General features: G+C 38.7%; 1 protein-coding gene across 1 annotated transcript in view; it reads right to left on the minus strand.

Annotated features, from left to right (window-relative positions):
* Positions 1–24,092, minus strand: part of SPEN (spen family transcriptional repressor) — a 92,275-nt gene that overhangs the window by 24,971 nt on the left and 43,212 nt on the right. Inside the window, exons 4-5 of the mRNA XM_077775482.1 lie at positions 3,751–3,911; positions 1,629–1,829 (exon numbers count right to left, since the gene is read on the minus strand). Of these exons, the coding sequence (XP_077631608.1) occupies positions 1,629–1,829; positions 3,751–3,911 (362 nt within the window). The remainder of the gene's footprint in view (positions 1–1,628; positions 1,830–3,750; positions 3,912–24,092) is intronic.

Below are 24,092 nucleotides of genomic sequence, written 5' to 3' on the forward strand. Positions count from 1 at the left end.
GCTAAAATGTGTTTTTTGTTTTTTTTTTACAGTGAAAATGACAAGCTAGCCCCATGACTTGGAGATATGAGGGCCATCTTAAAGGCCCTGAATTAGATCCCCACTACTTAGTAATTACATATGGCTCTAACAACTTTCTACAATAGATTATATGACATTCTAAATATTATTCCTTAGGTCAATTTGTGACCTGTTCTGGGTGTGTTAAATAAGAGCTCCTGAGTCGTTTAACTCAGTTTAACTCAGGACAGTACATCTCAAACTTGGAAAAGGAGGGAACGTGAGGGCATTACCTATAATCCCCTCCCCCTTTTTTTTATATATATATTTTATTTATTTCTAGGAGAGAGAGAGAGAGAGAGACAGCGTGAGCAGGGAGGGTCAGAGAGAGAGGGAGTCACAGACTCCAAAACAGGCTCCAGACTCTGAACTGGCAGTCAGCACAGAGCCCGACACGGGGCTCGAACCCCCGAACCGCGAGATCATGACCTAAGCGAAAGTCGGACGCTTAACCGACTAAGCCACCTAGGCGCCCCATCCTATAATCCCTTTTAATTCTTGTGTTTATCATTAAATCATGCACATTTTACAATCCTCCCTCTAATGACTCTGTGCCTGTTTTAATATATACAAATAGTATTTACACATTCTTATCAGGGAAATTCTATTTTTCCTCTTAATTGTTAAAACAATGAATATTCCAAGAAAATGGGCTACGTTTACCCTATAAATTCCATTCAAAGTTTTTTTTTTTTTTAAATAAAGCTCTACAGCCAATATGGGGCTTGAACTAACAACCCTGAGATGAAGAGTGACATACTCTACCAATTGAGCCAGCCAGGCACCCCTCAAAGGCTTAAAGTTTGTCTCAGCTACATAACGTGACTGCATAATTTAAACATTTCTGTTCATTCCTCCACAAATTTACATACAAGTTGCCTTAAACTAGAGGGTTCCCAAACTTGAACATGTGAATTCTGAACCATTAGGCTGGAACAGGGTTAAATTAAAGGTCTGCACTATAGAGGGTTCTGAAACAGAAGAAACAATGGCCCAAGCGGTGCCTGAGAAGACTTCCTGCCTTACAACAGGTCCTACAAGTAGGCTCAAACTAATAAAACGTCCCCTTAAAACTCACTGGGTCACACTCGTAGTCCTGCTTTTGTCACCAGCTTTCAAGGTCATGGAAACTACGACAATAGATCAATTCGTGCTGGGCATAACAGAAAATAAAAGTAGTCTAACTAGCCCCCTGGATCAATGTAGCAAGTCGTGTGTTTCCTAATTCAGGGTAACTCTGACGTCATTCTCCAAAGAGCTATCTCCTTATCTCAATCAATTCAATCCTTTGGGGGAGGCAGGACTCAACAAAGGGCCAAACTGTGCCTTTCAGACTCTTAGAAGTCAGCATTTCTCCCGTAAAGAAACAGAACAACCTTCACCCTCCCTAACCAAAACAACATAATTTTATTAACCTGAACAACAAATGTACCCAGTCTTTAAAACAGAAGACACTGGAAGTATGTCAACAAATAAAGCTGGAATCATGTCCAAATTCAGGGTAAGATGGGACTTCTTCATAAGGTGAAATACAAATTTTACAAAACATTAGTCTCCTTGTCTCTTACCTGGCCCTATCCAGGCTGTTACTTCAATCTGCATGCCAAAGAAAAGTTTTCCTTTTGATGCAGTCAATGCTTTTTCTTGGTCCTCTTGCTGCCGAAAGAATACCAGACCATACCTCTCTTCTGAAGTTCCATGGATCTGCACTGAAGTCACCTTTCCAAATTTCTTAAATTCATGGAAAAGGCCATCTTTAAGGCTTGTATCTAAATCCCCCACAAAAAAACAAGGTGCTTATTTTTCTAATTTAGTTACAACTTAAGTAAGCAAACTACAAAATCTTTGGCTTGATTTTTGACCTAAGTTTTGTTAGCATATAAAACTTTCAAATAAAATAACTGTAAAATGGTATTTTAGAGACTTTTGTACAATTGTGAAAATAAACAGAATATTAGAAGATATCGCTGGTTACTTGTTAGATAAGAATGACACTGTGGTGGGCGCCCAGGTGCCTTAGTTGGTTAAGTGTCTGACTTTGACTCAGATCATGACCTCATGGTTTGTGGGCTCGAGCCGAGTCAGGCTCTGCACAGCAGCTCTGAGCCTGCTTGGAATTCTCTCTCCCTCTCCCCATCTCTCCTGTGCATGTGCTCTCTCTCTCTCAAAATAAATTAAAAAAAAAAAAAAAAAGAGGACATTGTGCTTATACAGAAAAATGCCCTCCTATTCTATAGACAAATGCAAAAGAAGGTATCTTTAAAAAATTTTTTTTAATGTCTATTTTTGAGAGTGCACACAAGCAGCGGAGAGGAAGAGAGAGACAGACACACAGAATCCAAAGCAGGCTCCATGCTGTTAGCCCCATTGTGGGGCTCAAACCCATGAACTATGAGATCATGACCTGAGCGAAAGTCAGCTGCTCATCAGAATGAGTCAATCGGGTGCCCCAAAAGTATGTATCTTTAAGTTGGTATGAAATGATGTAACATCAGCGACTGGCTTAAGGGGGGCGAAAAAGGCAACAGGAACAGAAAAGAAAGAAAATAGAAACAAAGCAAGTCTAGCAAAATATTAACAATTTTTAAATCTGGGGTATGCAGTAAAGGGAGTTCATTTTGCTACTACTACTTCTGGTTAAGTTTAAAATAAAAATTTCATAATAAAAATTTTATATACATACATATACACAACTTTTAAAAACTTAAGAAAGTTGGATTTCTAGCTTTCAAAGCATTATGTCAATGAGAAAATTGTGTGGGAAGCAGCATGTGACACGCTGACAACTCTAAGGCCTTCTATAGATGAATCATGCAATGGGGGGAGGGGTCTTGTGTTAACTTGTTTCATCATAAAAATTAAAATTGTACAGAAAGACATGCCAATTTTATCTCTATCCATTCCTTAATAACTAAGTATTCTAAATCAAAACTCATCAACGTTTGTATCTTAGTATCTCTTCACAAACCTGGTATGTAGGTTTTATAGTATGTTTTAATAAATAATTTAAGTAATCACTGAAATGTACTTAGCTAAGAAGTACTTAGTTTGGTCTTTGTTGGTTTGACCATCTACTAACAGTTGTTTACATATTCTTATGCCTAATGTAGAAATAACAGTATAGCATGGGCAATTATTAATGAAAATATCAGGACAGCTGTTAGTAGACTTCAGTATAGCTTTCAACCAGACTTTTTCATTATTCATAATTTTCCTCATTTAAAATGTTAATATTTCGAAATGAGTTTCCTATCATAGTTTTATGTCCAAAATTATTCCACATAACATAGGACTCCAGGTGAATGTAACAAACTTAACTGGAAACAGTTCTATAATTTCATATCAAATTTCCCCTAATATCAAAATATTTAATCCAGTAAGTATATTTAAAAAAATAAACGTGCTTTCTTTATATAACACGCACCACACAACCTTTGTGTATGTATATACAATGTGCACAATAATGTATAGGTACACATGCATGTAGATATAGTAAATACAAATAACATGCAATCTTCACATACGTAACCACCTAGAAAGTTATAATAATCACTTGCTTTTTCCTATGTGGCGTTTAAAGAGTAATGAACCACAAAACACAGCTTGTTGCTAGAAAACAAAATTTAAGATGCTCAGCCTCACATTTCCCAACAGCAGCAAAGAGAAAAGTACAGTAACACAAAACTTTACCTGTAGAGCGTACTGGGAGATTCTGAACCTTGATCCCAAAACTTTTACGTGGCTCATCTTTCTCCAGGGATGAAAGCAACTGGGAAGTGGGTGCTGGGACTGCTGCAGATTGAACTGATCGGGCTGGAGACTCGTCGCTTGAACTACTGCTAGAGTCAGTGCTGCAATAGGGCAAAAAAAGACAAACAGAAAATGAATACATATAAAACTTCTAAAAAATCAACAAGCAGCAATAATTAAAAGCAACAATCTACATTTTAGGTCTCGGGTTTCTGGACACCCTCCCCTCTCTCCACATCTATTTTACAATCCACCTTGGAAGGCAGAACACTGGCCTGAGACTGTGGAAGCAAAAGTAACAATCTACCACCACAATCCACGGAAAGACAAATTGTTTCATTTCTGTACAAAATGTGAACAACTTTTTCCAAATCAAGTTAAGCCTAGTAAATGCAATTCACTCAAAGGTGGTAATAAAACAATAGTGAATTTAGATGCCTAGGGGGCTCAGTCCATCTAGCAGTTGAAGATCTGACTCTTGACAGGGGCTCAGGTCATGATCCCATGGTTGTGGGATCAAGCCCTGCATTGGGCTCCGGGTGGAGCATGGAGCCTGCTTGAGATTCCCCCCCACCCTTTGTCCCTACCCCCCTCCCATAGCCCTCTCTCCCTTAACAAAAATTTTTTTTTCTTAAAGAATGGTGAATATGGGTTTTGGATTCAGAGACCACAATTCAAACCTTGACTTAGATGTACAGCACATATCCTTGGACAAGTAACTTAATCTCTTGCTAAGCCTCAGTTTCCACCATCTATAAAATGGAAATAAAAGTACCTATCTTGCAGGGTTATGAATTAAGTAAAATAACCTACAGGTTTACAGAGTTTCTAAGATGACCGCATTCACCAAATAAAATGGCATTGCTCTGTTACTATTACTACTACTACTGCTGCTGCTGCTGCTGCTGCTGCTACCACCACCACCACCACCACCACCACCATCTCAGGGGTTATGTTAATTTTGAAGAAAACAAAAATATCTAAAATAATTTCCTAGGTATTTTATTTTTTAAATATTTGAGGGACTAATGAATGTTATATAAGTTACTTGAGTCTTGCTGGTTTAGGCTCTTTTCTCTATAAAAAACGTGGGATATGAGTCAATGAAACTGAATTTATTACTCTTCAGTTTGATACAATCCTCAAAGGGGGAAGACAGTTGAAAGACAAGGAGAAAATATTACCTACATGTTCAGATTAAGAGAGAGAGAGAAACTGAAACAAGTTTATTATGTCTAAGGTCTGTACGAATAATAGGAAGTCTCTTTTCAGCACCAGATGAGCAAAGACTGCCATGGTTCTGTTCTAACATCTCAAATATTTTTTTTATTAATAAAAAAGCTATTTACTGGGTCTGCTATTCACAGGTTTCTGAAATTTTGCTTCATACTCTCCCCTCCTTATTGTGGAAGGCTTATCTTTCAAGCAAATAACTCTGGTGGAAGGGGGTGGTTAATCCACCTTGAACACACATACTCAAGGAAAGACCTGATAGTTTTTGTCATTTGGGCTAAAACTACTGCTCTCACAGCCAACACAATCTCTAAACCAGTCGGATAAATAAATCCAACCCAAGGAACTAAGGTAAATTTGCCTTTGCTTTTTTTTTTTTAAATAAAGAAACACTGTAAGAAAACAGGGTACTATAACCAAGAACCTACACAGCATTTTTACTTAGCTCTCATATGCTAAGGCAAAAGATGAAAGCTTGACAAGGTTATCAAAGTTCCTTTAAGTTTGAAACACAGAGAAATAAACCAATGCCAGTAAGATTCAAAAGGACATATCTGAGTTACAAAATACAAACTACTAAGGATAGAAGTTTCAAGATAGAACTGTAGACTGTCACAGCCAGGCCTCCTATACACGACTAGGCTTCAGATTTCCCTATAACAATAAATTTTTTCCTACATCATTCAGTAAAAGTAGGGCTACTAGCACTAAGTGATGTTCATTCAAATAGAGGGTTAATAAAAATAATCTATTTATAGCACAGAAGGGGAAAAAAATCCTTGTTTTATGTATTAAAAGTACTTCAAGTAATACAAGATTATTGACTAGGCCACCACTGGATTACAGTATAGAATGTTATGACTTATCAACTTAATTCCAGTGAATCACAAAGAAACCATTAAGGAAAATAATTACAACTCTACCGATATTATAAACACCAAAAATTCCTTAGCAACAGTGGGTAAAGTAAACAAATATGGGTAAGAGTATAATTTCTGTTACTGAAACAATCATGAGGCAACAAAAAACAAGTTCTATATAAGTCTGTGTTATAAAAATGGAGAACAAGGTGACCAATGGGAATAATGATTTTAAAGTACAAAATAATGATAGAAATTAGATTTGCCATAAATGCCATCACAATTTTGGTGAATTCCCTGCTACCACACTAATTTTGAAACAAGATGTAAAATTTAACTGGTAGAATTTTCGGCTGACCAATCTGAAGTGATTAACTACAAAAGGGAAAGGTTATTAAACCTTTACAAAACCTTATAAAATGATAAAATGGTTCAACTTCTGAGTTCACATTTCGGTATGCTAACCTAATCTGCAATGTGCATTTCCAGTGTGGATTGTTAAATATACTATGGATTTTAAGGTCATGAATCAAAATGGGGGCACAAATTTAGGCCCCCAAATATTTTTCGGTTCTACTAAATTGACAGAAGGCCCAAATGCCCAGAAGAGCTGTGTCATTTTTAATTTAAAAAATTATTATTTTCATTATTAACTGAAGAATCACTGGGGCAGCTCAATCCGTTAAGCGTCTCAGGTCATGATCTGTTTGTGGGTTCGAGCCCTGTGTTGGGCTCTGCACTTCTCGGTCTTCCTCTCTCTCAGCCTCTCCCCCACTCACTCTCTCTCAAAAATAAATGAATAAACATTAAAAAAAAAAAACCTGAAGAATCACAACAGTTCACAAGCATATGCTGTGTAGTACATAGCTGTTTCTTGAAAGCCAAAAGTAGTTAATCAGAATCTATTCCAGTCTAAATTGTCTTAAAGGAGTAATAATGATGTTATCAACTAATAGTTTTAACTTTACATTTACATGTAAATTTAAAAGTTTAATAGTGAACTTTACATTTACATGGCCACATCAAAATTACATTTTCAACATCAATATTAATTTTTTCAATGTTTCTTTATTTCTGAGAGAATGTGAGCTGAGGAGGGGCAGAGAGAGGAGTGGGAGGACAGAGGATTCGAAGCAGCCTCCACACTGACAGCAGTGAGCCTGATATGGGGCTCAAAGTCACAAACTGTGAGATCATGACCTGAGCTAAAGTTGGATGTTCTACTGGCTGAAACACCCAGGTGCCCTCAACACTAATATTACAATTCAACATCTAAATGTTGAGAAACTGAAAAAAACACAATTTAAAAGAAATCTAGTTACATTGTTCCTAAGCACATAAGACAAATAAGCTAAATTACTTTGCATATGTGCTTAGAATTTTTAATTAAGATTACTAAGAAAACTAAGAAATAGATCTAAAACTTTCCACAATGAAGAAATGTAACAACTAGTTAGTTACTTAACAATTTTTTTTAACAGTATATAGCTTTATTTTATAGGAACCGTGTTTTACCAATAATAGGGAAAATAAAATGCAGAACTTACAAAAGGCAACTTACTAGGAAACAGGTAAACAGGAATGGACATAAAGGCATACTACAGGGCACATGAGCTGGCAATGCAGTCGTATGTGCAAGGATTAGGAGCACCTGAAAACAAGTGGCTACCAACACAACTATATGGAAGAGGCTGGTTAGTGCCCAGGTGAGAACTTGTGACAGGGCACCCTATCCTCTGCACAGAGGCCACTGCTTGAGGAGAAGCTCACCCCCCCGAGCCCCGCTGGAATGCTGCTGCCTCCCCCCACTGCCTGACCCCAGCAGGACCAGCTCTGCTCCAGGGCAGGTATTCACATCACTGAACCATCCCCCTACGTGCGGAGTGGCACCAGCTCTAGAATCCCCATCTCACAGGTCTCCCCTTGCCATGTCTCCAGGGCTCAGGCTGCCAGGGAAGGAACAAGGCCCTCTGGCCAAGGGCTATAGCTCAGGAACCTCTACATAACTGTAAAAGAATAGAATCTGGGATGCCAGGATTCTCTTACCCCAAATTACAGTGTCAAATAATCAACTATCCCTATTCCTACAGCCACTTTATACACAGAACTACAGTGAATATTTGACTCTTAACACTAAAAATGTCAAGGTACTGGGTATACTATTTATAAGATGACTCAGGGCTAAATTTGTTCACACACAAGAGCAGCATCCAATGACAGGCATCAGCATCTGTATCCTTGTATTTGTAAACATTTGATTATCCCTGTATTTGTAAATGTGGTTATGATAAATATTTACTTATGTTGTTGCTTTTTTTATATATATGTATTTTTTATTTATTTCTAGGAGAGAGAGAGAGAGAGCGCGAGCGAGCGCGAGCAGGGGAGGGTGAGAGAGAGAGGGAGATACAGACTCTGAAATAGGCTCCAGGCTCTGAGCTTGCAGTCAGCACAGAGCCTGACGCAGGGCCTGAACCCACGAACTGCGAGATCATGACCTAAGTGAAAGTCGGACGCTTAACCGACTAAGCCACCCAGGCGCCCCTGTTGCTTTTTAATATGAGAGTGAGAGAGAGAGAGAGAGAGAGAGAGAGAGAGAGTGAGACGGAGAGAATATGCAAGCAGGGAAGAAGGGCAGAGGGAGAGAATCTCATGCAGGCTCCACACTCAAGATGCGGCTTGATCTCATGAGCTGAGCCTAAATCAAAGGTTGGACACTCAACCCACTGAGCCACCCTGGGACCCCAGGTTGCTTCTTTGACAGCTGAGAGATTAAAAAGCATTTAACCAAATTAAGTTGAGAAACAAAAATCTGGCATTAATGGGAAAAGGAGTATTAAAGCAACTAGAAAACTCTGCAATTAAAACAGTAAAGAGGGGGGCGCCTCAGTAGCTCAGTTGGCTAAGTATCCGACTTGGGCTCAGGTCATGATTATCAGGCTCTGTGCTGACAGCCCAGAGCCTGGAGCCTGCTTCAGATTCTGTGTCTCCCTCTCTCTCTGCTCCTCCCCTGCTAGTGCTCTCTCCCTCTCTCTGTCTCAAAAATAAATAAAAATATTTCAAAGAAAAAGAGGGTCCATTTGTTAAAAGCAGATATAATCTCAAGTGACAATTTTCTAGCCTCCCTTCCTCTATCAGATAGCTAATAATTTTGTCTCTGTGTAATATACAAGCTTAAATCAATAGGGAAAAAGATGCAAAATGTAGCTTTTCCATCAGACTTTGGCAATTCAAAATGTGCCCACTGTCTTCATGCTTCCATTAAATGAGGGGGAAAATCATATAATTTCTTAAATGGAATGTGTTACCGCAACAGGTAATAACCGCTCTGTATCTGATGTCTCATAGGTCCGAATTTTCAAGATAATCTTGTCTTTTTAGTGCAGCACTTCTTTAAATGGAGCCCCCAGAATCCTTTCAGGGGGTCTGTGAGGTCCTTCTTACCTCAATTACACATCTGTGTGAGGCCAGATCTTTATATACTTCACACACACACACATTATAGTAACAGTCTGAATACAGAAGTAGTTATGAGAATATGAGAATCTATCTACTTAAACCAGACTTTAAAGACATTAGCAAAAAATACGTAAATAAAACAAGGCCAGTCGTCTCACTATTTCTGGTTTTAAAAAATAGTTATATCACACTAGCTGAAGTTCTAAAATTGGCTAGAGAGGTTCCTCCCCAGAAGCAGACATCATCTTGGGGTGAACAGCTCCCCTAGGATCAGGGATGAAGATCTTGATCTCCAACAAGAAACCTTATTATTCCTTTTGCCTTTTCTTGCTTTTTGCTTTTCTTCTGCTACTACCTGCTTTTTCTGTTAATGCACAGGAAGACAACGTTCCTTAACTCACAAGCAAGTGTCACTAAATCTATCACTAAGGCCAGAGCTGTACAATAAAAGTCCCTAGAATTTCTTCCTAGGGTAGTCTGAGATAACAGAATTGCTTTAGGTTACTTATCGGCTGAACAGTGTATCATAGCAAATACTTTCTGCTTGTATCTGGATCAACACCTCTGGTATCACAGCACACACCAGAAATGAACAAACAGGCCACCTCGCTAAAACAGGCTGATGCCCCTCCAGGTACAGTCTTTAATTTATTTGACTTAAACTAGTTTGGTTCATAGGGCCCTAAGAAGTATATTCAATCTCTTGGCATTATGCAACTGACAGTCATTATTGTTGTCTCCCTAACAGGCTATATATATTCTCTCAAGGGTCTTAAATTCATGTTTGTAGCCATTAGCAGCACATCAGATGGTCTCACCGTGCTTGGAGAAATAGAAATGAGACAAACAACAAAATGAAATAGCAAAAGCAATTATTTCCTGGACTTGACTTCACAACCTATGGGTTTTAGTGAGAGTGGCATTAATACTAAATTTTTAGTTACAGAGGATGACCAAAATTGGGGGGAGTTGTTTAATTAAACAAGGAGACCATTAGATTGAGGTGGTTCTAATACCTTAAACAGGCTATGTAAGCAAACTAAAACATAAGCCTGTACATGCCTCAAAGTTAAGAAATCTATCAAAAGACAGACAATCACAAACAGCCAAGGAGGCTTTTCCAAATAAGGCAAATGTAAAGATATAACTGATCAAATGATTTCCTTGCTTTGCTTCCACACCTTTTCTCTATGAAAAGCCTTACCCTACCTCCTGTTGTTGGTGGAGCAATCCTAACCACTTATGGTTTGGCACTGCCCAATTTAAACTGATTTTTGCCCAAATTACTAAGAGAGAGTGAGAAAGTCAGTCATATCAAATGAAATAAACAAAAATTACAAATTAAAAGTCTTAAGTTTGAATATGGCAAAGGTCAATAAATAATACAATAAACAAAAGAATACTTTAAGAATATAAAAGGGTCCTGAGCCCAGGAAGCAAAACAAAACAAAGCAAAAATTAAAAAGCCACTCATTTAATAGCCAGTCTGATGTGATCCCAATTCCACTTTCAACTCTACCACTTCTGATGTAACCTGAATTAACCTCAATATTACAACTCTGCTTTTCATAAGAGAAAGGAAATACTCAACTACGTGGTCTAGAGTAAGATACCTCATTTTGTCTCTCGCAGCTTTAATTTCGCTAGTGAGTTACCGGATCTCATGGCCTTCAAAGGTCCTGCTACCTCTAGGGGTCTATGAGGTCCCACTTACCACTCATCTCTGATAGCTCCCAAAAAACCTATAGGATAAAGTCCACACTCTTCGAACAAGGGAGCGAGGAACCTTTACAACATGGACCTAAACTAATTTTCTACCTGATCCTGCTCACTCCCTTGTCTTGATCCTCTTACCCCCACCCACTATTCATCTATCCATATAACAGTAATGTATCAGGGGGCGTCTGGCTGGCTCAGTCGGCAGAGCAAGTGACTCTTTGGGGTTGTGAATTTGAGTCCCAAGCTGGGTGTAGGGATTACTTAAAAATAAAACCTTAAAAAAAAAAAATAAAGAACAATATATCAGTTTCTAGTCATGGGTATCTTTTTATCATTAGACATTAAGTCCTTGGTTAAATTATTTCGTCTCCACTCTAATTTTTTTTGTAATGTAAACGGTGATACTTGTGAAGGGTATGGTAAGTTAATGATTATAAAATGCATAAGCACTCTGTCTAGCATATAGCAAGCATGTAAGAGCTCTTGCCCATACCATTCCTACTGAAGGCACTTTTATAAATTTTTTTTTTTTTTTTAGATAGAGTGTGAGCCACAGGGGAAAGAGGCAAAGGGGAAGAGAGAAAGAATCTTAAGAAGACTCCACGCGAGGCTTGATCCCATGACCCTGAGATCATGACCTGAGCCAAAAGCAACAGTGAGATGTTCAACCAATTGAACCACCCAAGTGCTCCATGAAGACACCTTCCTGTGCCTCCTTGCCTGCCCTGCCTTCAAGAATTAACTTGAAGCTGTAGCTGTTTCTGTAGCTGTTCCTGACATCCCACAACATTCTCTGGTTTCTTTCTTTTACTATGTCTACACCTCAAATCCCTTTACTCTATATTGTAGCTACTCATTTTTGAAAGCCAATAATGAATTCATCTTTGCAAACACAGAACCTAGTATGGTGCCTGATACGTAATGGATGTGCCTGTAAGAAACTATGGATCTAAACTGTGAAAACGAATGAAACAAATACCTAGGAAAGCCCATCAAGCTCCATAAAATGAAGGTGTTAACTAAACTCAGTATCTAAGAGTAAAATGAAATGTCTGTTTTTTAATTTGTAAAATTGTTTTTGTAAACAAAAGAATTTTTTTGTTTGTAAACAAATTAATTTGTTTTAGTTTGTAAAATTCTCCTGGTTGGGAGAATCCTAACCAGGCTCCACATTACCAGAGCAGAGCCCGACATGGGGCTCAATCCCACAAACCATGAGATCATGACCTGAGCTGAGATCAAGAGTCGGATGCCTAATCTGACTGAGCCACCCAGGTGCCCTAAAATGAAATTTCTGATAAAATATTACTTCGAAGCAAACTACAAGGTCATTTCTTTTTTTAATGTTTCACTAATTATACAAGAACAATAATGGCTGTTTTAAGTTTCCAGAACTTTAATATTTTTCTTTAAAAAGAGCAAAAGCAGGGCAGGGGCAGAAAGAGAATCCCAAGCAGACGCTGCACTATCAGCGTAGAGCCCCATGCAGGACTCAATCTCATAAACTGTGAGACCTTGGCCAAAATGAAGAGTCGGATGCTTAACTGACTGAGCTACCCAGGTATTCCTATGGTTCCAGAACTATTTTTTTTTTAATGTTTGTTTATTTTTGAGAGAGAGCGAGAGAGAGCAAGAGAGAGAGAGAGAGAGAACAAGCGGGGGAGGGGCAGACAGGAAGATGTAGAATCTGAAGTAGGTTCTAGGCTCTGAGCTGTCAGCACAGGGCCCAACACGGGGCCTGAGCTGACAAACCATGAGATCACGACCTGAATCAGACTCTCAACCCACTGAGCCACCCAGGCACCCCAGGTTCCAGAACTTTAAACACTAATAACCTGACTGAAAAATCACAAATATCTATAAAAACAAAAACACTGCAGGCATTTCATGAATTCTGTTACCTCTGCCCTTGACCATGGGGCATTTTTGGTGGTCACAACTGTGGGTAGGAGTTAGGCTTCCATCTAGTGCATAAAGGCCAAGGATGCTTTTAAACATTCTACAGTGCACAGGAGAGCCCCATGAAAAAGGATTATCCATGAACAGTGAATAGTGCCAATGCTAATAAAAAAACCTGCCTTGGGGAGCCTGGGTGGCTCAGTTAGTTAAGCCTTTGACTTCAGCTCAGGTCAGGATTCTTGTGGTTCATGAGTTCGAGCTCCACATCGGGATCTGCACAGATAGCCTGTTTCGGATTCTGTGTCTCCCCCTCTCTCTCTGCCCTCCCTCCCTTGCTCGTGCTCTCTCAAACAAACATTAATAAAAAAATTTCAAAAAAAAGAGAAAGAAAAACCCTGCCTACATTATTTGACTAATTTCCCTTCTTTTGAAAATCCAACATGCTAATTTTAAGCTCCAATTCAAACATGGTATCCTTTAAAGTAACTGTTCTTCCTTATTACTAATATTAATTCATAAAAATATCTGATTTCCAAAACATACAGAAAAAAAACATGAAGAAAAAGGGTCAATTTCTGAAAATTAGACTGCTCAAGAAGCTGTCACTCAATTTTAGAAATATGATAAAAAGGGAAACTGCTATCAGCTTTTACAATATGTGCTTCACCATGTCAATAGCAGAGACACAATACTTGTATAAAACCTGTTTTCTTCATGTAAATAATGTGTGAAATATATAAAATTGCATCCCATACTCTAGTAAGGTTTACATCAATGGGAAAATATTCTTTTCATATTAAAATGGTTTCTTAGTTCAATAGCTTTCTTTACTCTCAACCTAGGGATTCTTGGTGATGGGTTAGTATCACAATTAGATTTTTCCTCACCAAAATACCATGTTCAGAAGAATTAGTAAAACCTCTATTTGAATAAAGAGCTTAATGGAGTATTTTGTTTTGTAAACTTTAAGACTTTTTAAGTTTATTTATTTGAGAGCTAGAGGGTGAACGAGTTGGGGAGGAGCGGAGAGAGCGAAACAGAATCCCAAGCAGGGCTCTAACTCACAAACCATGAGATCATGACCTGACCCAAAACCAAGAGCTGGACACTTAGCCAACTAAGCCACTGAGGCATCCCAAGACATTTTAAATTTGCCTTTATAGGGCACCTGGGTGGCTCAGTCGGTTGAATGTCCAACTTCAGCTCAGGTCATGATCTCATGGTTCGTGAGTTCGAGCCCCACATCAGGCAGGCTCTGTGCTGACAGCTCAGAGCCTGGAGCCTGCTTCAGATTCTGTGTCTCCCTCTCTCTCTGCCCCTTTCCCACTCATGCTCTCTCTCTCAAAAAATAGATAAACATTAAAAAAAAGTTTAAATTTGCCTTGAAAAACAACAGAACAACAGCAAAAATAATCAGATGCAAAAATGGGCACCTTTGAACTTGAACAGACATTTCTCCAAGGAAGATATACAAATGGCCAAAAAGCACATGAAAATATACTCATTAAAGAAATTCAAACCACAATGAGATACTATTTCACACTTATTAGGATGGCATTTATTAAAAAACTAGTTATATTAACTAGTGTTGACAAGGATGAAAAGAAATTAGAGCCCTCATGCATTGCTGATGGGAAGGCAAAATGGTATAGACACGATAAACAACAGTATGGTAGTTCCTCAAAAAATTGCAATTACCATGTGATTCAGCAATTCTACTTCTGGGTACATAACCAAAAGAACTGAAAACCAGCAGCAAGTTTACTGCAGTGGTGAAAATGGGACCTGCAACATTTTCTGTGAGGCTCATGAAGGACAGTGAAGTAACAAGGCTTTTCAATATTAGAAACAATAAAGAACAGTAATTTTAGATCAGTTGCCAAAATAGTAATCAATGTCTACTTCCTACATTTTGACCTCTAGGGCCCTAAATAGTAAAAAAAATTAGATCCCAAAGATTACAGCTGGTGAATTTTTGAAGTATGACCATATTCAAAGTGGAGATCAAAGAAGCCCAACTGAAAGATCTGTGGGGTAACAGTGACACCTGGGGACTGAACAAAAGTTCTTTTTAATATTTATTTTTGAGAGACAGTGTGTGAACAAGGGAGGGGCAAAGAGAGGGAGATACAGAATCCGAAGACAGGCTCCAGGCTCTGAGCTATCAGCACAGAGCCTGATACGGGGCTCGAACTCACGAACCATGAGATCATGACCTGAACTGAAGCCAGTGGATTAACTGACTGAACCACCCAAGTGCCCCCAAAAGTTCTTTTTAAATGGGGCTGTTTTGGAGGTGCTTGGCTGGTTCAGTCAGTGGAACATATGACTTGGTTTGAGAGTTCGAGCCCCACGCTGGTAACACAGATTACTTAAAAATAAAATCAGGGGCACCTGGGTGGCTCAGTCAGCTGAACGAACGACTCTTGATTTTTGGCTCAGGTCATGATCCCAGGGCTGTGGGATCAAGCCCTGCATCAGGCTGCACGCTGACATGGAGTCTGCTTAAGACTCTCTCCCTCTGTCCCTCCCCCCTGTTCATGAAACTCTCTCTCTAAAACAAAACATATATAGAGAGTTTTTAAAAAATTAAATAAAATCTTTTAGGGGCACCTAGCTGGCTCAGTTGGGAAAGCAGGTAACTCTTGATCTGGGGGTCATGGGTTCGAGCCCCACACTGGGTACAGAAATTACTTACAAATAAAATCTTATAAACAAACAAACAATAGAGCTATTTTGAAGATTATGACTTTGACTTTGGAGAACTAAGGTGATTGGCAGTGGAAGGAATTACACGTAAAAGTCCTTAAATAAAAATGGACTTAAAAAAAATTGAAAACAGAACTCCAAGAGATACTTGTACACACACATTCAGAGCATGGTTGTTGTTTTTTTTAAGTTTATTTTTCAGAGAGAGATTGCATGCACACAAGCAGAGGAGGCACAGAGAGAGAAAGAGAGAGAGAGAGAGGGAGGGAGACAGAATCAGAAGCAGGCTCCAAGCTCCAAGCTGCCAGCGCAAAGCCTGATAAAGGGCTGGAACCCACGAACTGTGACATCATGACCTGAGCTCAAGTCGAAGGCTTAACTGACTGGAGCCACCCAAATGCCCCATCACATGTTTAATGGCCAAAAGGTAGAAGCAACTAAAGCATCCGTCCAGACATGACTAGATAAACAAAGGATAAAATCAACATCAAACTGAACAGTATTCAGCCTTTAAAAGGGAGGAACTTGAATGCTCATAGTTAAAGACTACACGGAAACTATAACTCAAAAGCAGTTTAACCTTGAGGACATTATGCTAAATTATATAAGCCAGTCGCAAAATGACAAACCTTTTACTATTCCACTCACAAAAGAGATTAAACATAGTCACATTCATAGAGACAGAAAGTAGAATGGTGGTTACCAGGGGCTGGGGGAGGGAGAATGAGGAACTGCTGAATGGATATGGAGTTTCAGTTTAGAAAGAAAACAAGTTATGGAAATGGATGGTGGCCATGGTTGCACAACAATGTAAATGTTCATTGAACTACACACTTAAAAATGGTTACAATGGGGGGTGGGGGGGGGGGAACCTGGCTGTCTCAGTCAGTAGAGCATGACACTCTTGATCTCAGGTCACAAGTTCAAGCCCCATGTTGGGTATAGAGATAGAGATTATTAAAAAAAAAAAAGTTAAAATGGTAAATATTACGTTCTTTTGCCACACACACACACACACACACACACAAAACCTAGAAAATAAAATACAAAGCAAACAGTTCTCTTTGTACCTTAGAAAAAGATGAGAGATTCCAAACCAGTCAATGAAACAGGATACCTGCTGCTTGCTGTCAATAAGGCTCTGCTAAATCAAAGGGTCTCATAACCTGGTTGATCCAGGCAAAGTTCCTCAGAAATTATTTCAGAGGGATGAGTTAGCTCTAGCTGGTGATTCTGCAACTACTGCAAAAGACATGGGGAAAGCACTATAGGCTCAACTGTATCAATGATAAATTAAGCTCTTTAGAGTCAGTTAATGAAAAGTTGTCTAAGTTCTTTAAATATAGGATACTTATTAAGAAAAACTATTGATAAATTAAAAAATGGAATTGTAGGGGTGCCCAAATGGCTCAGTTAAGCGCCCAACTCTTTATTTCAGCTCAGGTCATGATCCCAGGGTTGTGGGATCAAGCCCCACATCAGCCTCCGTGCTGAGCATACAGCCTGCTGGGGATTCTCTCTCTCTTTGCCTATGTCCCCCTCTCGCTCTCTAAAATAAAATAAAAAATAAAATTCTTTCTAAAAAAGTAAATAAAATTATTACCAAGAATCAGGTGCCTTTACAAGGCCCTAAAATTCCCCAGTTAATTAAAAATTTTTAGATGATAGGGGTGTAGGGACACCTGGGTGGCTCAGTGGGTTAAGCATCCAACTTCAGCTTGGGTCATGATTTCATGGTTCATGAATTCGAGCCCTGCACTGGGCTCTGTGCTGACAGCCCGGAGCCCGCTTTGGATTCTATGTCTCCCTCTCTGTTCCTCCCCTGCTTGCACTCTCTCTCAAAAATAAACAAACATTAAAAAACAAACGACTAAGGCAGAGAAGGACAAATATCATATGTTTGCACGCATAGGAGGATTAGGAGGAACTTGACGGAGGAACAAGGGGGAGAAGAANAATAGCTTATCTTTGGGGGAGAAATGGGGGTGGCTGGGTCAGTTAAGCATCTGACTCTTGATTTCAGCTCAGGTCATGGTCTTACCATTTGTGTGAGCCCCACATCGGGGGGGAGAGGGGTCCCTTCCCCAACTCTCGCTCTCAAAAATAAACATTAAAAAAAAAAAAAAAAAGAATTTTAAGATGATGGACCAGCAGATAACTAGTCACAAGTGCTAACTACCATTTTATGTTCAGATTTAGGGGATGGAGGTATGGGGCCAATATGTAATTGGATTCTGTTATAGACAGATACTGCTAATGGTGGGTAAAGTAAAAAACCTTACCTTTCTATGTACTGTGTCCAAAACACCTTGCCTCAGAATTACTTTTGGCTTAAATTGCAAAGAGCCTGGGCTCACAGAGTCATTACATTCTTGGCAAACCCTTAAGAGTCAGAAAACCTGCAACTCAAGTAACTCAAAGCAAAAAGCATCAAACACACATTGTCCCTGAAAGTTATAAGGAGATATAACATGTCTGCCTAAGGAACAAGAAATCCTGTATGGCAGAAAAGTCTTTGTATATCCATGGGATGTCTTATTCAAGGGAAAACTGGAAGAAATCTAAGTCATAAATTATAACAAGGTAGTATTCTCATAGGCAGTATATAAAATCAGATGTATTTATTGTTTGAACCAAAATGTTTTAAAATGCATAAACCAGGAAAGCATATAGATCAAGTGAAACTGTAATATTTTTTATTCCAAATGGTTACGTACAACCACCGTAGCCTTTACCAAACCCACAAGGAAATCTGAGCTTTGAGTTGGGCCTCTCTCCAACTGAACTTTGGTGCTGATTACATCTTTGTCCTATCCAGAATAAAAAAGAGGTTTGCTCTTTCCCACTTCTGAGCTCTCTGTTAAGGCAGCTCCAGGCCCAAGAGGTTAGAAGGGCATGTAATTCCCCAACAGGAAGCCTAAAGCCATCTACTATTTGGTGCACCTATTTCTTTCTTTCTTTATTTATAAATGACTTCAAATTACTAAGAAACTCCAGCCTAAAGTCTTTCTGCCTAAACAACTCCTGCAGATTTTTCCAGTGGAAACATGCTCAAAGCTACAGTCCAAATGGTTCCAAACACCATGACACAGCACAATCAGGAGGCCTGTCTGCTCTCCCCTCCACCATGGAAAATAACGTTCAATGAATCACAAACTCCTCCAGTTTTGGTTATATAAATCATGTCTAAAAGCACACAAGTGTCTATTAAAGAATCTTATTCTAATTCCAACACCTGAATTCCATTGTATGCTGACACATTTTAAACCTGTATCAAAAGTATAAACATCACTTAAAAGTTACTATCAGCTTAAGGTTTTTTTTTTTTAATTGTAACAAAAAATTACTCTGGTTAAAATAATTTTCTTCTTGGGGAATTAAATTATTTGGAGGTCTAGATATTAAAGTTTTTCAAAAGCTAAAATATTCCCTTAGTCACCCTCGAAATCAACATCCATTTTAGCCTGACCAAAATGGATTTGTTAAAGATGGATCTGGAAGTAGTTAAGTCTATATTTCGGGCTTATGAATCCTAAGAACCTTTTCCATTAAACCATAATTTCAAAGAGAACAGAAGGCTCTTGGAATTAAAATAAAAAGAACGTATTCTATTTTTTCTTTAAACATGACAAAAAGCACCAAACAGGTGCACAAATCACTTCATGACATTGTAATATAGATAGAGCTTGCTTCTACAACAGTGCTGTCCAATATAAATTTAATACAAATCAAAACTTCTAAGTAGTCACAATTTAAAAAGTAAGAAGAAACAGGTGAATTTTAATCATGTATATTATTTAATGTAATACTCAAAATATTATTTCAACATGCAATGTAAAAATTATTAATACTTTTTGGCTACATCTTCAAAATTCGGTGTGTAATTTTTTAAATAGTTCTATTGAGGTATAATTTCATGCCAGAAAAGTGACCTATTTAAAAGTACACTATTAATGATTTTTAGAATATTTATGGAGTTATGCAATCATCATGATGATGTAACTTTAGTACATTTGTATCACCCCAAGAAGAAAACTCATTACTATCAGTAATAAAAACTTCCCTTTCTCTTCCACCCCCAGCCACAGGTAATCACTAATCTTCTTTATGTCTGCATAAATTCACCTATTCTGGATGCTTCATATCAACAAAATCATATGGTATGTGGCCTTTTATACTGGCTTCTTTCACTTAGCAAGTTTGTCCATGTTATGGCACAGATCAGTACTGGTGTAAAGACTAACCAAATTTCAAGTGCTCAAAGGCCACATGTGGCCAGTGGACAATACTGGGCACACTAGTTCATGAACCAAAAAGCTTCTCAATAAACAAGCATACCACCTGTTAAATAAGAGACCATGTTAAAGTCATGAGAATCCTTAAAGAAAAATGTCATTTATGATAGGCAATATGTTGGGAGATTCAGATTTTAAAATAATTGTTATAGTATATATAAAAACCATTATGAAAAACTAATGCCAAAGTGTTATTTGACAAAGCCACAAATATTTCTCATTATAATTCCAGATACCTCCAACAAATGGGCAAAATGATTCTTAAAGGCATAAATTAACTACTGTGAAAGTACTTAAGTAACAGAAAAAGTGAACTTAGTACCAGGGTACCTACCACTTACACCTTAAAAAACTACGTTCATTGATAACAAAAATACCCACCATCCCTCATTCAGGATTATACCAACAATTCCACACAAGTTAAAAAGTTGTTAATTTAATGACATTAAGAAAATCTCAAATGGTTATTAAGTAATAAACCAAATTCTAAAAACATCTAACCCTATTCTACTGAGCTATATATAATGTTTTCCCACCTGATTCTATGAATACATTTTACTATCCTCACGGTAGCATATTTCTAATCTCTTCTGCACCAAGGAAAATTTACAGAGTATGACTCAGATTCTTAGGAGAAACCAACTCTATTTTGCAAAGTTTATCTTAAAATATATTTCACTCAGTATTTTGTCTATCTGGAAGAGGAAGTTCATTTATTGTACAAAGTGGATTTAGGAAGATTCTATAGAGGCCAATTTATACAATTTCTAGCACCATTAAACTCTAGTGGCAAATAATTTAATAAATGACCACATGATTTAAGTAAATAAATTACCAGCGGGTACTCCTTCTCACAAGAGAAGCTATCAAAAACCTACTGCCTTTATAAAGGCAAACATTCACTTTGCATTCTAAGACACAGATTAAAAAAATAATAAGGGAAGGGGGGCCTGGGTGGCTCAGTCGGTCAAGCGTCCAGCTTCGGCTTAGGTCATGATCTTATGTTTCATGGGTTCGAGCCCCGCATCGGGCTCTGTGCTAACAGCTAGCTCAGAGCCTGGAGCCTATTTTGGATTCTGTGTCTCCGTCTCTGACTCTCCCCGGCTCACGCTGTCTCTTTCTCTCTCTCTCAAAATTAAGTAAAACATTAAAAAAATAAAATAATAATAATAATAAGGGAAGGTGCTTATAATAGGGGCTTGGCAAATTCTGAGCTTCGGAAAATGATAATGTTTAATTTACTTTAAAATGAGATTACTACATTTTCCTTTCTATCTGTGATGGATGATCCCATCATCCATCCGGGCAGGGTGAAATCATACCATGGTTTCTGAGAATGACCTCCAAATGTAAACAACCCAAAAAGGATAGAAGAACACCCAAACTACTCTTTTACCATAAGTAAAGAAGACTAACAGAGGTTTCAATTTCATTCCAAAAGTCTGAAACATAAGCAAAGTTACAGAAATTTCCATTTTCTATATAGTCCCGGCATCCAGAAAGACAAAATTAATGTACTCTTTTAACTGAGGCTTTAATTTGTGGCTTACTAACTCCTGGGTATTCTGTGACGAGGAATTAGGCCATGTTTAATCACTTAATTCCCTTATTTCTCAAAGAAGAAAGCTAAGAAGTTCTTTTTGTGCACAAAGTAGCCATGACACTAAAAATTTGCAATTTAAGCATAACATTTTTTTGTTTTTAAAGAGTTTGCTTCCAAGTCAAACAAAATTTGGCACTTTTTTTTTTTTTTTTTTAATTTCTAGGAGAGATAGAGAGTGTGAGCAGGGGAGGGTCAGAGAGAGAGGGAGTCACAGACTGAAACAGGCTCCAGGCTCTGAGCTGGCAGTCAGCACAGAGCCTGACGCGGGGCTCGAACCCACGAACCGCGAGATCATGACCTAAGCGAAAGTCGAACGCCCAACCGACTAAGCCACCCAGGCGCCCCGGCACAGTATTTTTAATTTTAAAATTTGTTGTTTAGGGGGCTCCTGGGTGGCTCAGTGGGTTAATAAGCATCCGACTTGGCTCAGGTCATGATCTAGTGGGCCCGTGGGTTTGAGGCCCTCATCAGGCTCTGTGCTGACAGCTCAGAGCTTGGGGTCTGCTTCGGATTCTGTGTCTCCCTCTGTCTGTGTGCCCCTCCTCTGCTGGCACTCTCTCAAAAATAAACATTTAAAAAAAATTTTTAAATTTCTTCAGGATTTTAATCTGAATTATTTTGTTAAACTTAAAGCAACATTTAAAAAATTTACTTCAAGATTAAAATTTACAAGATACGGAGTCTCAAGTTTACCCCCAAACCTATTTTCATTTCTTCCACCTAACAATCAAATTAATCAAAATAAACCCCAAGCACAACCCAAATGAAAAGGATGAAAAGGGGTAAGGGAGAGAGAGTACATCACTTAAAACAGACTAACTTAACTAAAAGCAAATTCCTGGGGAACTGTGAAAATTAGTTAAATAAATTTTTGGTAATATATTAGGCTTTTTTTTTAATGTTTTATTTATTTCTAGGAGAGAGAGAGAGAGAGACAGCGTGAGCAGGGGAGGGTCAGAGAAAGAGGGAATCACAGACTCTGAAAGAGGCTCCAGGCTCTGAGCTGGCAGTCAGCACAGAGCCCAACACGGGGCTCGAACCCACGAACCACGAGATCATGACCTGAGCGAAAGTCGGACGCTTAACCGACTAAGCCACCTGGGCGCCCCATATATTATGCTTTATCACTAAATGCAAACCATGTCATTATTACCCAAGCAGTGGCATGGCAGATGCTGTTTTTCAAGCCTTGGGTTTTAAAAGGCAGAATCCAAAAAATTACAGTGAAAGGAAGAGAGAATTAAGGTAAAGATGCACTGAAAATAGAGTTCACACCAGCTTCTAGTCTTTAACTCCTTACTGTATCTGAAAGGACTCCCCCTAGGAATGAACTGGCTTAACTGGCAGCCTCTTCACAGATTGCTCCTCCCTACTGCCTGCCCAGTCGCAGCCCAGAAGTTTCCCCTGTCTCCGCCCCACCCCCTGGGCTGAGGACTGGGCAGAAACTCTGGCAAAATAAGGAAGCCTCTGGGAGGTGGCAGGCAGCCAACTCAAACTGGATGATTCCAGTTTAGGCTGGTTTGATTCGAAAACAAGCAGTTCGTAGCTTTCCCCCACAACACTCAGGCACACAGACTGTCCAGGCAGCACACAATGAGCTCTCCAAATTAAGTCTACCTTGTTTGCATTTCCCTAGCAGTAGGGAATCTTAAATGAAAGCAAGATTCTCAGTGCAGAGCAAATTATGGATCAGCCTAGTACTTGTTTCCAAAACTGCCTATTCCATACAGAACCCTAACACTGACAACACCTATTACCTATGGCAAGCACCTCTAAAATTTTTATACTTGACAAAAAGAGGAAAAGCCAGAAAGGAAATCAATCTCTTTATAGATCTCCACAATGGAAGTTAAGCCCATCAAGGCAATCAGAAAGCAAACACCTCCATTTTCCATATTTGGCATTAAAATGGCTTGGCTAGTGGGGTACCTGGGTGACTCAGTCTGTTAAGCTGGAGGATTTATGCTCAGGTCATGATCTCACACTTCTTGAGTTCAAGCTGGGCTTCTGGCTCTGTGCTGACAGCTCAGAGCCTGGAGCCTGCTTCAGATTGTGTTTCTCTCTTTCTCTCTGCCCCTCCCCCCTCCAACAAACAAACAAAACAAATAAATAAAACAAGTAAATAAATGAAATTTTAAAGAAAAGACTTGACTAGCTAATATGACCCCAAACGACATTAGATTGTGTGTAGCTTATTTTCCCCCAAAACAAACTATACAGCAACCTAGAAAGGAATGGGCTTCAAAACTGTGGGCTCTTCAACTGATGCTGGGAATGGAAAAATTTGTTGGTACTTCTACTAATACACACACACACACACACACATGCACGCACGCAAACACTCTCTCTAATATATACATTCATTTGTTGTTGTGTACTCTCCAAAGCACACACTGCTAAACATTTATTCCACACTGCTCAATAGCCCCCAACTACATTAAAGAGGGAATGAGCAAATGCCTATTCTTCTGGAAAGTAATGGTAGTTAACGGAGCTACTCAAAAT

This window comes from Crocuta crocuta, unplaced genomic scaffold (assembly GCF_008692635.1).
Source record: "Crocuta crocuta isolate KB4526 unplaced genomic scaffold, BGI_CrCroc_1.0 scaffold127, whole genome shotgun sequence".
In the NCBI taxonomy this organism is placed as follows: domain Eukaryota; kingdom Metazoa; phylum Chordata; class Mammalia; order Carnivora; family Hyaenidae; genus Crocuta; species Crocuta crocuta.